Below are 21,262 nucleotides of genomic sequence, written 5' to 3'. Positions count from 1 at the left end.
AAAGACGTGCCTGAGCTTACATTGGATTTAGGCTACCTCAGAAGAAGAAGAACGCGATTTGAAGACAAGAAAGATAAGGTAAGAAATTCTTACATAGCCTAGTTTGTTATTGTTGCATAAATGTCACGTTGCAGCTGAACTGTTGCTAGATATATGGGGAATATTATAATATTTAGACCCGTGTTTACTGTGTTTGTGGATATCTGCTCAAACATAGATATGTTTATGGTAACCATAATGTTTTATATTTGAGAGTGATCGCGTTTGAATGTATCATATTTTGCAAGCGATCGCGTTTGAATGTATCATATTTTGCAAGCGATCGCGTTTGAATGTATCATATTTTGGATGAAAGCAAAACGCACCAAACGGCTTCATGTTTTTATTATTATCTCATTTCATATCATCATAACGGATGGAAACATTTGAAGTAACATGATAATCAATATATTTTTCTCTAGCTTCTTTTGGAAGATTTATAGGCTGCTATAGGTTATTTATTGTTATTATTATTTTATCCGCACTGCGCATATACCTTATGCCTACAAGGCACAACAAACCTGGTGTTCATTATATTATATATCGTTGGAAACGTGTGTGTGTGTGTGTATTCTGTGAATTTTAAAAAGGAATTTTAAAAAGCAATTTTAACCAGAAAAATCTAATATTTATTTCCAAAATCGTGCAGGCCTTTCTCTTGATATCAGTATGTTCACTTTTTTTTTTTCAGGTCCCAGATGCCACTGAGGACTTCAACATTCACATGAGTCTCAGTACGTGAACATGGTAAAGTGAAAATCTTGGAAATGAAAGGTATGTACAATGTTTTTAGGAATGGCACAAAGGTCTCTGTCTTTGAAGTGCTTTTTTGGCATTTGTTGTGTATCTTTGGATTATGTTGTGTTGTAAATAAATCCAAACAATTTAAAAGCCATTATTTTTTAAATCTCCTCATTTACAGTATTGTGCAAGGTTGCTCAGAATGATAGGGGCCTGATAGCTCCTAATAGGGCCGTTAGGGGAGGTTCTTTGTCTTTCTCAGGTGAGAAAAGCTTACATATTAATGAGCTCTCGCATAAGGCTTTTTCACACAAAACACGTCGTAAAATTTTTAAATCAATATATTGTCTTATCTGAATGAGCAGTCAGGGTGATTTTCACATAGTTTTGCAGCAAATATTCTAGGCTACGTCATACAATTTTCAAAAGTCTTGTGAAGAAATAATCAGTATGGGTTTCATGGCCTTATTTCAGTGAGAATTTTTTTTTGTATTTTCAAAAACCACGCATAAATGTCATTATCTCAAAACTACAAACTTTTACATACATGCTGCTGATATATTATTGTAGCAGAGTTTGTGCTGAATACAGTGTAATTAGACTTTAGCCATGAAAATGTCACAAGTAACAGAAATAACCAGAAATGTCAGAGCATGTCAGAACACCTCCAGGGCCCAGAAAACAGCTCAGACCTCAGAGGGTTTCTTTAACTTTGATCCTATAGATATTATTTTCCCCCTTATTGTGGCTTTTCCTGCGTCCCATAAAACAGTAGGTGAGACCATTCCATTGTCGTTCAAAGCAAAATATTCCATTATTGCTGACCTTATTTCCTCTCTTATATTAACATCTGTCAATAATGAAACATTAATTCTCCAATACTTCATACACGGTTCCAATCCCAAATCAAGTGTCATTTGTACTGGGCTATGATCTGAAGTGGTTATTGGCTCAATAACACCGTTTTTAACTCGGTATGTGTCCTTTTTGGACACCAAAAAAATGATCCAACCGTGAATAGCTTCCAAGCACTTGTGACATAAAGGTGAAGTCTCTCTCTTTTGGATGAAGGTGGCGCCAAGCATCTATCAACCCTAATTCCTTCATCATATTCATTAGACTTTTCGACATTCTGCTTTGAGGTTTTGAGGATGATGGTAATTTATCTATTATTCAGTACGCAATTTAAGTCCCCACCCATTAAAAAAAAGCCTTCCCCATGATCTGCTACCAAATGTGCAAGCTTTTTGAAAAATTGTGGACAATCTTCATTTGGTGCATAGGCATTCAAAAGAGTTAATTTAAAACCAGCAATCCTTCCTATGACCATAACATAACGACCCTCTGTATCCTGGAAAACTTTTTCACAATGAAAGTACACAGACCTACTAAATAGTATAGCTACACCTCTCTTTTTACGTTTCCCATAAGAGCTACTGTAAACCTGATCCACCCATTCTCTTTTTAATTTTTGGTATTCTGTTTCTGTTTCTGTGAGTTTCTTGCAGTAAGGCTATAGAGCACTCAACTCAAGAGATTTTCTTCAACTGTCCCAGTATCTTTTTTTCTTTTAATTGGGTTGTTTATTCCTTTTATGTTGTAGGTAATTAAATTAAGTAATGCCATCATTGTATTTACTGATTCATGTAACACAGCCCGAACCTCTCATAAGCATCTGTTAGACAAAAACAAATAAAATAATTTAACTCCAAATGTACAAAGTTAAAGAAAAAGAAATTTGCAACCTGCCTCAGATAAAACAAAACAATATCATTATGAACATAGAACAGAACTTCCACATTTCCAGTCAGACACAGAGAATAGACTATAACCCGGTCAGGCCCGGCGCCACGAGGGGGCAAAAGGGGGCATTGCCCCCTCAGATCTGATTTGTGCCCCCTCAGTTTCATTTTTGTATTCATGGTTACAAATGAAATGTTTAACCTTTTGAGCGGTACAGTCCCATATATGGGATTTTTATTTCTGTGCCCCTGAGAGTACGGTCCCACATATAGGATTAGAATGTTCAGTGACGAGCAAGAGACGGACGCGCTCAGCGCTGTCATCACAACTAAGCAGTGTATTCAACCTCACAGTGTTTATTTTAGGTTTCAGATATTTAAATATACATAAGCACGAGTAAAACAATACATTTTTGGAGTTTGTAAAAGACTGATGTCTGTGGAAGCAGCAATAACAATCTATTCAAATATAATTTGCCGACGTGTGTTATTCATATCAGCCAAACACAGTGGAAGTAACTATAGAGTTTACTCTATTCTTCCCACAGTTCACCGGCCACTTTCTTGCATGTATTTCGGGAGAAACTGATGACTCACAGGATTCTCTGAACTGCGGCGCAAAGAAACATTGTGGCGCCCATCTCACGTTATAGATCAAGATTATTTGGTTTTTAAATGATCAAACACACTCACATACACATTTTTGAGAATCGGAATATCAGATAGTTGATGACATGGTAAGCATGTTTGTGAATATTTTGAATAAAAAAGGGAAAAGTAAATAAAAGCGATACATCTGTCAAACAGTTTTATTGTGACTGCGGTGTGTCACGTGACAAATATGACGCGTCGCCATGGAAACATTAAGGGGGAACGTTCTGAAATAACAGTCGCCTTGAAAAAACTCACTATGGGGAGTCAGTTAGAATATTAAAATTAAGCGTGAAAGGGTTAATATATGCATAATAAATGACGCTGATCTTTTTTACTAAGCAATTTATCAGTGTGTATTGTTCATTGATGGTATAAAGTTAAGCCCCCTTAACAATTTCACATGCCCCCTCAGTCATTTCATCCTGCAGCCGGGCCTGCCCCCGGTGATAATGGGACAGAGAGTGGTGACCTAATCCCTCTGTGGAGAAAAGCACCCAATGTGCAATAATGACCAGTATTACACTAGCATGTAAGAAAGGTCTTAATGAGTGTGAACCACTCATGTAAACATCAAGAGTCCGTCAGATCTTTTTCCTTTTTTTAACCCTTTGTGACAACTTTACTTTTTTATTTTGTATTATGCTGTTATTGCTTTCAGCCTATGCATTGTTCATACACACTCAACATTATGTGTGCCCTTAGCAGCCCTAGTCTGAAGTCAAACTGAAATAAATTTCAAGTGTTATATACCTCCGACTACTCATCTTCCTCTTGAATCATAGCCTTCAAGTCAGCTATCGCCAGCATGTTGGTTCTCCTCCTCTTCGCGCTGATGTTCCATCCTCCAGTTAGTTTCTCCTCGATGCGCTCTTTCTCTCCACACTGCACCTCTACACCCATCTCTCTCAAAGTATCTGCGGCGTTTGTCAGCGAGGGAAAAGTTTTTTCTCCCGAGTCCATCTTGACTTTCAGTCGTGCTGGATACAGGCACTTTGCCTGAATGCCCCTCTGCTTTAGCTGCTTGATGACTGCGTGAACCTTAGCTCGCTTCTTTTGTAGCTCAGGAGAATAATCTTGATCGAAGAAAATCCTCTTGTCTTGAAACATCACCTTTCCTTGGCTCCATGCTTGCTGCAAAACAATATCTTTCACCGCTGCGTCGAGGAATCTCACAATGATTGATCTGGGGGGAGCCGCTGGATCTGTCGGTTTGGACTGAAGTGAGCGGTGCGCTCTTTCAATTTTAATGTCCAAATTAGGTGGTAACGTCAGTACTTTGGGAAGCAGGGCTTTCACAAATGCAACCACGTCTCCATGTTCACTCTCCTCCAGTATTTGAAATATTCGAAGGTTGTTTCTCCTCAGCCTGTTTTGTAAATCATCACAAACAGCTGTGAGTTGTTTTTCGCGTTGAAACAGGTACCGTAATCACATGGTGCTGCCCTGCCCCCGCATCTTCCACATCGCTCCTTTTCCTTGTCGATGTGGTAGTTATCTTGTTCACGGGCTATTTTCCACCCTGAAAGCTTTATATATCTGCAGTTGTCACTGTTTTCTAACTTTTTTCTGACGGAGCCTTGTCTCTAACCTGTTGTTCCAACCATGACGTCACCGGAAGTCCACAATTAAGTTTTAATAGTATTTTCTTGCCATGACCTTGGGGGTGGGAACATTACTAGGGGGCTAGCACACTTACTAGACCGTCTTATTCTATCGTTCAATGCTGAGGAGGATTCTAGCCTACAAGTCTCAGAAAGCCTGGGCTAAGATGGACACAGCCTCACTAGGATGCAGCCTTCCGTTTGAGAAGCACCCCTCATCAATTGCGGAAGTGAAAACACAGGAAGGCAGCGCTGGTAGCTACTAATATGCGCACTAGATCACATAATTCAGTGGGGAAATGAATAAAGATAATTAATCAAATCATAACATCTGTAGCCCTAGAGAGCGAATCCACTACCACATTGTCTTTACCACAGATGTGCTGGAGGTTGAGGTTGTATTCCTGGGCAATTAGGGCCCAGTGCATCAAACATTGGTTGGAGTCAGACATGTAAAAGAGAAAGATCAGGTGTTATGGTCAGTGTAAATATCAATAGGCATAACAATACTTCGTAAATATGCCTCGAAATGTTGGAGAGCTAACAGCAAGATGAGGGTCTCCCTCTCGATCATGCTGTAGCATTGTTTGCATTTTAAGAACTACCTTGAGAAGTTGCAGATAGGTTAGCAGGACCACTCCAGCACTGGCATTTACCTGAAGCTTGAAAGGCAAAGTGAATGGACCTTAAAACATTGGTGAAAAGGTCAGTAAGACTGAAATTCAAGCGTATCAGCAACTTTAGCCTCAACTGGCTTGACACAAACCTGGCCAACTCGTCTCCCAGATGCATTACCATAGCCTTACCTACCTCACACATGGCAAGATTCAAGGTTAGGGAGGCTCTAGCTAAGCGACTGAATACTAACTTCAGGGTCTTTTCATGGTCTTCCCAGGTTTAAGAACAGATGACAAGAACCCATCGCAATTCAGCTCTCCTGTCAAGATGATTTAATTAAATAAGTATATAGTCTGTTTGCCCTGCCTGTTTCATAGCAAAGTGCGCACTTTGCTCACACGATCAGCTCGTGATCCAATGTTTTCCATATCTCAGAATGGCTCAGTTCAGAGTGAATGAATGCAGAGAACTCCATCTCTGCATGTGCTGTGAGTTTAGTTACAGGAGCCGATTACGATCACTGGAAGCAAGCAGTATTGGCCAATACCGATCACCGATACCAATCACTGAAATAAATATTAGGCCAACTATTCTTAACAACAACAATGTATTTTGAAGTATTAAAAAATTAAGAGATGAGAAAGTATCATGAATTGACAACTCATTATTTATTGTCAAGCAATATGTGCAACATATACCATTCCCACTCTTGAAATAAATGATTTACTGATAGTTATAATCCAACCAGCCTGAAAAACAAGGTTTTACTGAAGCATAACTGTCAGTAGATTAAACCTGATTAGGCATAGGTAAAATTACTTAAGTTTGATATAATCTTTTTTTGCTTTATATGATGAAATGTCTTTTCCACCTTGATGTAAATACACTCCAAAAAAAATTCTGAACCTTTATTTAATTAGGAGACATTTCTGTACACAACTTATTTTTTTAATTTTTTCAAAATTAAGCAAATTAGTTAAACTAACATTGTTTTTTATCATTATATTCATAATATATTTAATAACCCATTAAGTTAAGACAGGTGTCAGTTCAGAACAAAGTAGCTTTGAGTGCCCACATCCTAAGCACGGGCGCTGCTCTTCAGCACAATGGTAAATACAAAATTCAGTAACAGAAACAACTCTAAATGTCCAACATAACTGAACATTAACATAAACTACCAACATCTTTCCCTTCACTGAAAAACACATAAAATAACACTTAATACCTAAATTTACTCTCTTAATTCAGTCCCTTGCAAAGCATGCTGGGAACAACAGATTCACTGTCCAGGGCTGCATTTAGCATCGTAAACCTAAGTAGATTGTAGATTGGCAGCAATTGTTCTACGATCAATTTAGGCTTACACTGTAAAAATGAATACGCTATATCTAATCAATAAAATTGTGGCAACAGATTACAAGCAATATTATTAATTAAATTTAACAAATTAGAATTGAGTAATAATTAATCAAATTAATTCCTTAAAAGTTAACCATTTAAAATGAGTAAAATTTACAACAATTAAAAAAATATATATATATTTATTGCCAACATTGAAGACACCTGATGTTAACAAGCAGAATCACTGAAGGAGAAAACCATAATTGTAAGTCGTCATTATGGTGATCCGTGTTTGTTTGAGTTGGGCTCTTGACCCTTAAATCATTTACTTTAGATTTTGTTTGGCTGCTGTACCTGAGTTATAACAGCCAGATGAACAAAGAGTAAAGGTGATCTGATCGTGTTGGTTGTGTTTTAACATAGTCATTATTTCACAATCATTTAACCTGAATCACTGAACTCATATAGAGCCCAAAATCTGAGTTAGGTGTACTTTATTAATTATAGCAGCTCTATCCTTGTAAAGCATAATATTTTTAGCCTTTTCAATGAAATCCATATGATCAAATCAATTAAAATCAAATCAAGTTTTTATGTAGGCACACACAGACAGCAAGAATTTGCGTATGAATCTCAGCAATGGTGACAAACAGATCACCTCTGATCATAAGCTCATTATTTGTTCATGCAGCAATGTATGATGGGGGCCATGAATGAGTTTTGATTGGTGGCACCCAGAATTCACTGCAACATGCTTTATAATTGTCACCATTGTTGAGATTCACAGGCTGATTATTGATGCCTGTGTGTCTAAAAAATAAAAAATTAAAAAAAAAAATTTGTATATGAGACATGTTTAAGAAATCTTTGTATTACATTGTAAAAGTTCAAAATATTATGCTGAGCAAGAACAGTGCTGCTATAATTAAAAACCTAAATTGGTAAATTAGGTTCCCAAGTAAATTGGGATCTATATGAGTTCAGAGATTCAGGTCAAATGATTGTGAAATAATGATTATGTTAAAACACAACCAACACCATCAGATCACCTTTTCTCTGTTCATCTGGCTGTTGTAACTCAGGTACAGCAGCCACACAAAATCTAAAGTCAATGATTTAAGGTCAAGAGCCCAACTAAAACACACACTGATTACCATAATGGTGACTTACAATTACGGGTTTTCTCCTTCAGTGATTCTGTTTGTTAACATCAGGTGTCTTCAATGTTGGCAATAAAAAAAAATTGTTTAAAAAATTCTTTTGTAAATTTTACTAATTTTAAATGGTTAACTTTTAAGGAATTAATTTGATTAATTATTACTCAATTCTAATTTGTTAAATTTAATTAATAATATTGCTTGTAATCTGTTGGCACAATTTTATTGATTAGATATAGCGTATTCATTTTTACAGTGTATGGTGCTTTTGGGAAACGTAGCCCTTGGCAGTGGATCTGTAGTTTCTAGCATGCTTTGACACAAATATTGATTCTGATCTTAATTCAGCATCAATCCATATGTAAATAGCTTACTGTACGTAAGGGGGGAAGTGCTTTTTTAGCACTATTTTAAACTTTTCTTGGGTTGATTTCAATATTCCCTTGCATTCATTAATATTTTCTAGTGTGTGCGTATCATTGAAATATATTAGGATGTAAGTTTTAACTCTTTTAAATTTCACATTTAAAAAATCTAGAATTTGATCGTCTAAATATTTAATCAAATGCAAAACCTAAAAATAAGTAAACAGTTACGAGCAACTAGACTAGTAGATACATGTATATCGGTATTTATTAAAGAGCCATACAGGCTCCTAGTAGTCAAACAATGGCATTACAATTGAAAATTATACTTTTTCCGACCACAAATTGACTCTTTGCATTGGAATTTAAAATCCTTTTCTCAATTTTAACCTTAAATATTACACAATATAAATATTTGGGGGAAATAATATTTTAAGTGGTCATTAATGGACCATAATTATTGCACAAATAATATTTAGTAACAAAAGATCTCCTCAAAATATTAAATAAATATTATTGAACTAAAATATAGAACTTTTATTTAATTGAATAATAGTTGAGGTGTATGGTCACATTTGATCACCAAGGAGTAAGTTAGGAATACTTGAGGGTTAAATACAAAAACAACATTAACATTAATGTTAACATTAATGTTGCTTCTCCATCACTCTCCTGAATAAAATTATACTGTAAATGTCGTCTACGTAATAATCAATGCACAGATCGCACACTTTGCTGTAATGTTTACCAAAAATTGCTCCAAATACCTGTATAGTGAAGCTGTTGTCAATCCTGCTTAAAGCCATTCAAATGTATTGACAGCTCTGCTTTGTTTGGAACTATTGAGAGCTTTATGCTTTACCAAGTATTGAGGTTTCTGTATTCAGATGTATTTTTTATATATATGGTGTTTCCATATTATTTATTGTACTATTTACTTAGTTGTTTCTAAATAAAGCATATTAAAAGTGTGGTTTAATTCAGTGTTAAATGGTTTGAGTAAAATGTATTGTGAAGAAAACTACAACTAAATAGAAATTGCTCAACCTTTTACTGGCCGAGTTAAAATGACTTATTTTCTATGTTAATTTTACTTGAAGTGTCCCTATGATGGATTTTTGAAAATGACCTTTCATGTAGTGTGTAACATAGCTCTAAGTGAATGAAAACATCCTGCAAAGTTTTAAATCTGAAAGTCCACCGTATATAAAGTTATTGTCTTTCAAAAGTAAGAGTCGGCGCTGAGTCAATGAAATTAATCGTTTTTCAAATGAGTCATAAGCCGTTTCGTTGTGACGTCAAGACAAAACATTAGCATATTGCCCGCCCACTTATTGCGCGCACACCAGGGAAAACTTGAACCTCAAACCGCCAGCTGATTACTGTGGATGCTGGATAGCATCATGTCGAGAAGATGCTGTGCTCTACAATGTGAAGGTTAAGCCAGTTTTTTTTCAGAGCCCAAGGATGAGCATGTGAAGAATCAGTGGTTAAAATTCATCTTTACCATGATACCACAGTCAATGCAGGATTCACAAACCGCTTGCTCTTGAAAGATACTTCAAAATACTTAGTTTTGAGTTTTATATTGTGTAGGTCTCCTGCTAACTGGTTAACTCACATTGTTACTGTCTTACTGAAATACTGCTGCTAATCATTTGTTGGCCACTATTACCTAAACCTGTGTTTATTAATGCAGTGTCATTTTCACTACTTTGAGGAACGTACATGGAGCAAGATTTGTTTTACCAACATTTATGTTACATCAGTCATTCATGCTAGAGCTCCACTAATGTATGCACTGTTATTGACACAGTTTCCACTGCAATACATTAGAAACATACTCTGTAAATAACTAAGTAACTTACAAGTAAAATAATCGGCTTGTTAATGGACATGCTCTTGTTAATGCTGATGGTGAGGAATTACAGTTGCAACATCTCATAATGTACCTCAAACTGACTAGTGTATCACTGAGAAACGTCCTGCTCGAGTCTTCCTTGCGATGGAGTTTCGGGTTGAATATCTAGTTCTTTCAGTGTTTCATCATCGGACTCGCGCTAGGATTGATATGGTAAAATCGACGTCATTGTTCGTTACTGTGTTTAGTTTACGGTGTAGGAAGCCTCAGGACAATCAGAGCTGACGTTATTATGGCAATGGGTGTTTTTGTTTTCGACACGCGCGCTGTACCCAGTAAACCAAAGACTGAGCTGTCTGCAGTGTGTATGTTCAATACTCACTACTCTGTGTGTGCACTAATTTGGATGGGTTAAATGCAGAGGACAAATTCTGAGTATGGGTTATGGTGCTTCATACATTTTGTTGTACTTTGTTGCCTTTTTACCTTCAGTAAAGATTATTTTTTGGAATTTAACAACTCACTGCTCATAACTCTTCTGTACCTGGGTTCATTCATTGGAGAGTTAGCAGAGTGAAAGTATTAAGACTGTTGTGATGATGTGATTTGATTTCTAACATTATAAGATGGGTTCGGAAGACTTACAAGTAAATGTGTATGTGTGTTTGTGTTTGTGTCTTTGTAGTCCTGCCTAGTAATGGATCCCTCTGGCAGGTTGTCCTGTGAAGAGCTTTTAGAGCTGCCATATTTCCTGGAGGATGGGGGAACGGGATGGGGCAGAGAAAATGATCGTCTCGGAAGACGCTATGAGAAAGGCATAAGACGCAGACCTCCTGGGGTATGAATCTACAGTAAAGAAAGATAATGTTGATGGGAAGAAATGAAAAATATATTCTCAAATTCAAAAAAGTAAAAAAGTTAATTAAAAAAAAGTCTTTGATTCCAAATTATGAACTTGTGAAGTCTTTAGGTTTACAAGGAGAAAGATTTCCTTGCACAAACACTGGTTTAATGTCCTAAGGGCTCAAAGACACTGATGATCAGGCAAGTACAGCTTGCAACTAGTTTGAGCTTACATTTGACACATCAAATGTGCTTGAAATATGGAAACATTTATTGATGTTAAATGTAGGTATAAAAACATGCACTACATATCAACTACTGTGGGCATAGTTTAGCACAAGGGAAAACAAATCCATGGCGTAATTACTGTAATTGCCATTATTTCAATAGAAAAAGCAGTGAGAAATTTTCCATCAAGTTCATTTACAAAAAAAATTTGAAAAAAAAAGAAAAAAGAAAGAAGAAATTATTAATATTTTATTTAATGGAATTTGTTTAAATTTGAATTTAAATTTAAAATGTTTAAATGTAATGGATGTATATTTACTGAGTAATCCACTATTTTGTAGAGAGGGGTCAAAATGTATACTGTTTATTTACAGCCCTTTACCATTAATTTAAAAATACCATGGAAGGTAACTCGTATCATTTGGGAAACCGATTGCTTCAAACATTTCGAGTTCAAAAACTAGTATTTATACTGATAGTACTGTGAACTGACTTCATTTGAGTCCACTGAAAATTAATATCTCTTAATATAAAACTGCAAACACCTAATGTGTAATAGTGAATTCATTAAAAACATGACTTTAACTAAAATCTTTGCAATTTGTATTTAGCGAACAATAGTACACATGAATGTGCTAAAATACTTAGCAAGGAGATTGTCACTGCATCAGCAACTACACAGTTACTGCGTTTAAATAAAGCAACAGGCATCATAACATCAGTTTTTGTCTGCTCTTCTTTGACTGAAGCACAGGCTCTACTCTCCAGCACAATGGTGACCTACAAAACGAATTAATTAAACAGATCTCTCCTATATCATCTTTTGAAAAAACACTTAAAACACTTCAGTTTAATATTTACACTGATGATTTAGCATTAGGGATGAACACCTGATGTTAACAAGCACTGAATCACTGAAGGACAGAGGAACAACACGAAGATAAAAAAGTGAAACACAAGAGCTACAACTGACTTCAGCCACAGAAGACATTAAATCTCTGAAGATCTCAGCAGAGGAGGATTAAACAACTCCAAAAAATAGCATTACCAGCTTCACTTATTACTAACCAGATTGACTTTCATTTTTTTCATACGTCTACAGAAATTCCTATTGAGAATTTACAGAGGTTTAGATGTTGTTTTGTTTCATTTGATGTTACCATTATGGTGATCAGTGTTTGCTTTAGTTCTCTAGGGCAGTGGTTCCCAACCCTGTCCTGGAGTACCCCCAACACTGCACGTTTTCTTTGTCTCCCTAATCAAACACACCTGATTCAACTCATCAGCTCATTAACCCATGTGATAATGAGCTGATGAGTTGAATCAGGTGTGTTCAAAATGTTTGAATCACTGCTCTAGGGCTCTTTATCCTTGACTTTAACATTAGTTTTTCTTTGTCTGCTGTAACTGTGTGTCTTTGAGACACATTTATTGTAGCAGAAACAACGCCAACAAAAATGAGATCAGCTGATGCTGATTATGATGTAATCACATAATGTTTAGATCACACATCCTGCTTCTAATCCCTTATCAAAAAAGTGTTGTTTTAATACAGTTTAATTTTACATTACTACACTGCAAAACTACAGCAAAAGATCAAGCAGTGCTATATAATTCATTCTCAAAAGAAAAATTTGAACTATGGCTTCAACTAGACACACACAGACATCAAGAATCAGCCAATGAATCTTAACAATGGTGACAATCAACAAAAAAGATAACATCAAATCTGAACATCACAAAACACGCTACTAAAAGTCAACACAAAACCAACAGCAAAAATAAAAGCAAAAAGTAAAAATTAAAGAAAATAATGAAACTTATGATTGTCACCATTGTTGAGATTCATACGTCGATTCTTGATGTCTGTCTGATCTAGAAGAATAAACTTTTCAAAAACCTTCATCTTTTGTGGATGTCAAGTCACCGTGTTATTTTTAGCTTTTTTGCCATAGCAAATCTATTTTGCAGACACAGCTATTGCAGCCCAAAAAAAGCTATTGTTCAAGGGTCCCAACTAAAGCAATCACTGATCACCATCATGATAACATCAAATTAAAATAAAATGACATCTAAACCTCTGTCATCTTTTAATAAGACCTTCTGTAGACGTCTGACAGAAATAAAGTCAAACTGGTTAGTACTAAGTGAAGCTGGTAATGCTGTATCCTCCTCTGCTTAGATCTTCAGAGATTTAATGTATTTTATCTTCAGTTGATTTAATCTTTTTTTCTGTTCTTCATGTTCCTCTTTCCTTCAGTGATTCTGCTTGTTAACAGCAGGTGTTCATCAGTGTCTGAATTAACTTAGAAAATTAACTGAATCAACTATGAAATTATTGACTCAGTCAAGTGGACTATATTAGTGAACTAATGTAGGGAATAGCGAATGAGGGTATATGGTGTGATTTGGAACACAGCCTCTGAGTGCTGTTAATTTAAGCGCTGTTAATTCACAGTATATTCCTGTAGGCTACTTTCTCGAAAACAACAAATATCACCCAGAATGCATTTTTTCTACGGTATATTTCTGTTTTAATGGAAAACAGCATGTTACTGTAAAATTTGGCCGTTTTTTACAGCATTTTTTTAGTGTAATCTTAATGTGGTTCGATGAGTAAATTGTACACATTTTCAGTGGCTAAAAACCAAATGTCTGTCACTGCATACAGCTGATACTTTTTTCTTTTAAAGAGGAATACACATAATGATAATAATAAACAACAAATAATGTTGAAACTACCCAGCAGGCACAGGATGTAGACTCCAACGTCGATCAGACTTTGGATTTTGGTTGAAATCGAAAGAGATGAAAACTAGAGAATTGGGATTGACTTAAATTATGTTTAAAAATGACAATAGCTAGACTAATTTCTGGAGGAATCAAAGATTTTAAAACTGCAGCATAGAAATGTAAAAATACTTGGGTTTCCAATCTTGTCATGCATGTTGCTCACTTCACATTATTTGGCTATTAATTGACAGAGAAATTTTGTTTTGCAGCCTCAATACTTTCCACAGCTGACCAACAGTACCACCTCACCAGCACCTGAACTGAAGAGTAAACACAGGCACAAACATGACCATCACCTACCCAACATCTGACCCTGGGACTGGTGCAAATGTGTTTGGTAGGGCAAACGTGTTTTCAGTGGAATGACTTGATGCATTTATAGCATATTTTTTAGTATAGCTATTTTAACAAATACTGTATTATAACTATTAAAGATAGTCCGGGAATCTGATATTGTACATATACAGTAGCCCTAAAAGTATTTTGAGACTTAAACCACACATAATGTATATATTGAATTTACAATGTATTAGTGTTAAAAGACATTAATGCATTAGAGTATTATAAATTTGTGACCAAAAATCAGTTAGCCACGTCCGATGTCTTTGTAGTAGAATGTAGTCCGATGTCTTTGTAGCATTTTACATGTACTGGTCAATGCACTAAGCTTCAGCGTTACCCTGGCACCACATTACTCGTTGGTTGAGCCTCATACAGATTTTGGGTGTGTTTCACTTCACTTTTAGACTATGACAGGTGAATTGTACCACTTTCATGGCTACCAGGAGAAGGAGCAGTCTAGCCTTCTGTCGCTGTCAGATGTGGCTGTGTTTAACTCCACTTTTAGACATACCACTCATGAACTTCCTTAAGCACTTCCCCTCTGGGAATACCCGCTGCCATTATGAAGTGTGTTCAGCTTTTGTCCTGTGGACGAGGTAAGTTTATTTGGGCAGACCCTCGATTTTCGAGGAAGCGAGTATACTCACATGTTCCATAGGTAGATTCGTAGACTGATTGTGACGATCATAACAGCAACACGCAGTTCTCGCACTTAATTTACCCACAAGTGATCAAGTGCTTAGGGCCTTCCATTTAAACCCATTGCAAGGGTTCTGCCAGTAGTGGGCATTCTGATGTAGGTTTGATTGAACGAGACGGAGGGAAGTTAGTGAGGCAAGGGCATAAAAAAGTGGACTTAAACGCAGCCTGTGATGAGTTTTGAATGGGATTGATTGGGACTGCTTGACCCATTTGAATTCGACAAGAGGATAATATGTGTACAATAAAGGCTCTAAAACCAGATTGAATAGACTATGTAAACTAAAGTAACTGTACACAACTGTAGTTGCAAGTGTGCACCAGTATTTTTTATCAAATATTGATAAAATCAATAAAAATATCAAATATCAAATAATTTTTTACCAGCAATTGGAGGCCCATAAGTTTGTTAAATTCTGATGTTAAACTATTGGCTAAGGTGCTGGCTTGCCGTCTGGATCACTGTCGTCCTAAAATAATCTCTGAAGATCAGACCGGTTTCATTAGGGGCCAACAATTATCATCAAATATACAACGACTCTTAAATATTATTTTTTCTCCATCCAGTGAGATTCCAGTCATCTCATTAGATGCAGAACAGGTCTTAGGGTTAGGTGGAATTATCTATTCACTATATTAGATAGATTTGGCTTAGGCCCCTTTTTCACGAACCCTGTTTCGAACCCTGTCGGCTCGGTCTCAGATCTTTTGAATATTTTTAACAATTTTGGATCTTTTTCTGGTTATAAGCTTAATATAAACAAAAGTGAATGTTTCCCAGTAAATATCTTGGCTAAACAAATCCCAGTGGAGGCCTTGCCATTTCATGTATCCTCCACAAAGTTTTGTTACTTGGGAGTAAATATTTCACACTCCTTTAAACTATAATGTCAATATAATTTTATTAATGGCTCACTCAAGTTAAATTAGATTTGCAACGTTGGGATAAGCTACCTCTTACACTATTTGGTAGAATCACTCAAAATGAATATTTTACCTACACTGTTAGACCTTACCAGGTTTTTTTACAGTAAAATACTGGCAACACTGTTGTCAGTAATATACTGTTAATTGTACAGTTCTTTACTGTAATTACAGTATGTTACTGTAAAAATGCACTAAATTAAAACTCAAGTTAACTAATTGCAGAAACCGACTGCCTTAAATTGACCAACTGTCATTTAAATGTATTAACTAAAATGTATAATGCATAAATAATGTGAGCAAAGTATTACCGTGAACTTTTTTCATTTGAGACCACTAAAAAACTATTGAACATAAAAAGATTTCCACTGGACCAGCAACTACACAGGCACCGCCTGTTAAATAAAGCAACACACAACATATCGTCAATGTTTGTAGATCTTCTCCTGGACTGAAGCACAGGCTCTACTCTTCAGCACAACGGTGACCCAAAAAATACATTTTACAGTTATCTACTGGCAACAGTGTTGCCAGTATATACCTGTTTTATGACTTACAGTTTATTACTGTTAAAATACATTTCGTGGGTGTGTCTTTTTATCTTACACTGTTAACCCTTTCAACCCCACAGGGAAATCCACACTACAAAGAGGAAAAAGTAACATTTGCGCAGTGTTGCAGTGAGATAATTAAGTGAATATGTTGAATAATAAGTGAATAAGTGAAATAAGTTATTGTTGAGCATTAGTGATGAACACCTGCTGTTAACAAGCAGAATCATTGAAGGAAAGAGAAACACGAGAACAGAAAATAGAGAAACACAAGAACTACAACTGACTTTTCAGCCATTTTACACTTATTATTAACAGTATGACTTTATTTCTGTCATACATCTACAGAAGTTGTTATTGAGATGTTTAATTGAAAATGTTTGGTTTGAAGTTACCATGATGGAGATTTTTATTGTCACCATTGTTGAGATTCATGTGCTGATTGTTGATGTCTGTGTGTGTCCAAAGACATGCAGGAGCTCAAAATGTTTTAAAACACTATATTATTTCAATATTCTTCAGAATAACTAATTACAGAAACATTGCTGTATTTCATGTTGTAGATTAACAGATATGATTAATATGAAATACCCTTAAATCCAAAGCTTTTACACTGGTTAAGATCAGAGAATCATCTTTCGCTTGATTTTTTTCTTGCCATAACAAAAGTGTTTTATAAACACATAGTTAAAGCAGTCTGAGAAAAAACTGATATAATAGTTCAATGGTTCAAGAGCCCAACTAAAACAAATACTGATCTCTATCATGGTGATAATAACTTTATTATTTTCAATAAAACATCAACAACTAAATATCTGTTAATTCTCAACAATAACTTTTGTACGAAAGAAATAATGTTAAACTGGTTTGTAAATTGGTTTCACACTCAGTGTTGCTGGAAATAAATTGTAGTTCTTGTGTTTCTCTTTTTTCTGTTCTTGTTTCTCTGTCCTTCAGTGATTCTGCTTATCAGGTGTTCATCAGTTTCTCAATTCACTCACTTCTTTTCATTCACTCTGTCAAGTGGACTATATTAGTGAACTAATGTAGGGAATAGTGAATGAGGGTATAGGGTGTGATTGTGAAAACAGCCTCTGAGTGTCGATTTTGAGCACTGTTAATTCACAGTATATTCCTGTAGGCTATTTTTGTTTTCTACGGTATATTACTGTTTTAATGGAAAATGGTATGATATTGTCAGAATTTGGTATTTTTTTACAGCAAGGGTTAACAGTGCTTGCTGTAAAAAAAGGCCAAATTCTGACAATATCATACCATTTTCCAAGTTCACAGTAATACTTTGCTCACATTATTTATGCGTTAAATATATAATACATTTAAATGACAGTTGGTCAATTTAAGGCAGTAGGTTTCTGCAAGTGAAATTAGTAAACTCGAGTTTTAATTTAGTGCATTTTTACAGTAACATACTGTAGATTACAGTAAAGAACTGTACAATTAACAGTATATTACTGGCAACAGTGTTGCCAGTATTTTTACAGTAACATACTGTAGATTACAGTAAAGTACTGTACAATTAACAGTATATTACTGGCAACAGTGTTGCCAGTATTTTTACAGTAACATACTGTAGATTACAGTAAAGAACTGTACAATTAACAGTATATTACTGGCAACAGTGTTGCCAGTATTTTACTGTAAAAAAAAACTGGTAAGGTCTAACAGTGTAGGTTTTTGTTCCTTTTTCAGGCCCTTCTAAGTCCTTCTTTAAACTGTTGGATGGAGCTATTTCTACGTATATATGGCAGGGCAGACCTCCCAGGTTAAGTGAGGCATATCTTCAGAGACATAAAATAGATAGGGGTCTTGCTCTGGCTATTTTTTTATTTATTACTGGGCAGGAAATATTTGCAAAATTCACAGTTGGTATAATTCTCCCCATATAGATTGGTGTATATTAGAAGCTCAATCATGCTTTTCGTCTTCGCTCTCTGCCTTGGTGTGTGCTCCTTTGTCCAATCGCCCCTCAAAATACACTACAAATCCAGTTGTTTGTTCTTCTCTTAGGATTTGGAGGCAATTCAGGCAACATTTTAAACTTGCTGCTGCTTCTATAATAATTTATTTGTGCCTTCAACCTTAGATTCTGCTAATGTTGTATGGAAAAATAGAGGCCTCTCATACACAGCAAAATCCCCAGTGTTAAATTAACACTCCTCAGTGTACATATGTGTCCACACTACAGGGTGTTAAAATTAACTTTAAGTTAATGTTAAGTTAATTAAGTTTGACTTTATTTCTGTCATACAACGACAAAAGTTCTTGAGATTCAACAGAAGTTTAGACGGTAATGTTTTATGGAATTTTTCTTTTCAAGTTACCATTATGGTGGTCAGTGTTTGCTTTAGTTGGGCTCTTGACCCTTTTAATTTTTTAGTATTCAAAAATGATTTTTTCTCTGACTGTTCCAACATTGTGTTTATAATGCACATTTGTTACTGCAAGAGAAAACATGACCTGCTCACAATATGTTTTGATGACAATGATATTATCAGCATGACTCTTTGACTATATGCTTGATATTGTAGCTCTGAGATTCTACAGTTTGAGATCCAACAGCAATATCAAAAATTTTGAAAATACTTTGTGCACAGAAGTTACTGTGTTTAAACACACAGACATCAAGAATCAGCATATGAATCTCAACAATGGTGACAATAAACAAACTAGTGACAAACAGATCAACTCTGAACATCACAAAACAAGCTACTAAAGTCATAACAAAACAATAGCAAAATAAAAGCAAACAATGAAAATTACAGGACAATTCAGCTGAATAATTTATTCATGCTGCAATGCATGATGTGAGCCATTGATGCGTTCTGATTGATGGCTCCCTTCATGCACTGCAACATTTAGCGGTTGTTTGATTGTCACCATTGTTGAGATTCATATGTAGATTCTTGATGTCTGTGTGTGATATTAAAACCTTCAGATTCCTAAAACATTCTTGGAAGTAGTTACTGTAGTGAAAAATTAATAAAGCATTTGGATAATCAGTTTATAATGCTGGGTGAGAGCAGTGAATTAGGCCACTAGTAATTTCATCATCAAAACATAACCAGGGCTGTGTTTCCCAAAAGCATCTTAAGCCTAACTTGATCTCAGACCAACTGCAACAAATGGTTTGTACGATCAAAGGCTTGCAATGTTTTCGGGAAACACAGCCCAAAGCATAGTTTCTCTTGCCACAACAAATGTGCTTTATAAACACAGAGTTGCAGCAATCAGAGAAAAAATAATGTTAAAAAGTAAAGGGTCAAGAGCCCAACTAATGCAAACACTGGTCACCATAATGGTGACACGAAACGAAACATTCCATAAAACATTACCATCTAAACTTCTTTTAAATCTAAATAAGACCGTGTGTAGATGTATGACAGAAATAAAGTCAAACTGGTAAAATAATAAGTGCAATAATGGTTCAAAGTAGGGCTGGGCGATATATCGCATGACATTGTTAGGCGCATCTCGTCAGTAAAGCCGGTTCCTTGATTAGTAGTAAATCGCCTTCACCTGCTTTCAGGTGGAGCGGCATTTACTACGCAGCAAAAACTCCCGTGTTAAATTAACACTCAAGAGTGTTAAAGTTAATGAGATAATTAAGTGATTAATTTAGTGATGATTGAGCATTATTGAAGACACCTGATGTTAACAAGCAGAATCACTGAAGGAGAAAATCACAAATTGTAAGCCACCGTTATGGCGATCAATGTTTGCTTTAGTTGGACTCTTGACCCTTATACATCCACTTTAAATTTTGTTTGTCTGCTGTTATTGATTTATAATAGTCACATGAACAAAGATCTATTTGTAAGATCTTATGATCTGAATTGTCTATGTAATTTACTTTTCCTAATTTAATTTTCTGCTTGTTACCATTGTTGAGATGCATTGACTGAATCTTGATGTCTGTGTGTGCCTAAAAGATTTTTTTTTTTTTTTTAAACACCTTTTAAGAAATCCTTTATATTATATCTAAAATTCTGGATATTTATGCAGAATCACAGTTATGCTGTAATCAACAACATAAATCAAAAACATAAAGTTCAATTGATGATTGTCATAATATAACCAACACCATCAGATCACTTTTTTCTTCATTCATCTGGCACTTATAACTCAGATACAGCAGCCAAACAAAATCTAAAGTTAATAATATAAGGGTCAAGAGCCCAACTAAAGCAAACAATGATCGCCATAACGGTGGCTTACAATTTGAGATTTTCTCCTTCAGTGATTCTGCTTGTTAACATCAGGTGTCTTCAATAATGCTCAATCATCACTCAATTAATCACTTAATTATCTCATTAACTTCAACACTCTTGAGTGTGGACTCATATACACTCCCAGGAGTGTTAATTTAACACTGGAGTTTTTGCTGTGTACAAAGAGCCGTAGTTAACTGACAAGCTGAGCCATATCGCATTAATTATCGCTGGCGATACGTCCGCGATATTAATGTGATATGGCTCAGCTTGTCAGTTAACTACGGCTCTTTGTAGTAAATGCCGCTCCATCTGAAAGCAGGTGATGGCGATTTACTACTAATCAAGGAAGCGGCTTTACTGACGAGATGCGCATAACAATGTGATGCGATATATCGCCCAGCCCTAGTTCAAAGTAGGGCTGGGCGATTTAAATCGCGATATTGTTATGCGCATCTCGTCAGTAAAGCCGGTTCCTTGATTAGTAGTAAATCACCATCACCTGCTTTCAGATGGAGCGGCATTTACTAC

General features: G+C 35.6%; 1 protein-coding gene across 3 annotated transcripts in view; it reads left to right on the top strand.

The window, feature by feature from the left end:
- The window catches only part of LOC311090314 (cyclin-dependent kinase-like 1), a gene marked incomplete at its 5' end in the record, with an annotated part of 116,547 nt that overhangs the window by 46,506 nt on the left and 48,779 nt on the right, over positions 1–21,262 (top strand). For 2 of the 3 annotated variants that reach the window (XM_084125566.1, XM_084125565.1), the window contains 2 exons: positions 10,808–10,960; positions 14,196–14,323. In XM_084125566.1, coding sequence (XP_083981692.1) covers positions 10,808–10,960; positions 14,196–14,297 — 255 coding nt within the window. In that variant the 3' untranslated portion in view covers positions 14,298–14,323. Of the gene's footprint in view, positions 1–10,807; positions 10,961–14,195; positions 14,564–21,262 lie in introns of those variants that run through there. The other variant, XM_084125567.1, reaches the window with a different exon arrangement.

Source organism: Abramis brama (genome assembly GCF_963993115.1).
Source record: "Abramis brama genome assembly, chromosome: 10".
Lineage (NCBI taxonomy): Eukaryota > Metazoa > Chordata > Actinopteri > Cypriniformes > Leuciscidae > Abramis > Abramis brama.
Note: the sequence above shows the minus strand (reverse complement) of the source record. Positions and strands in the feature narration are given on the sequence as shown.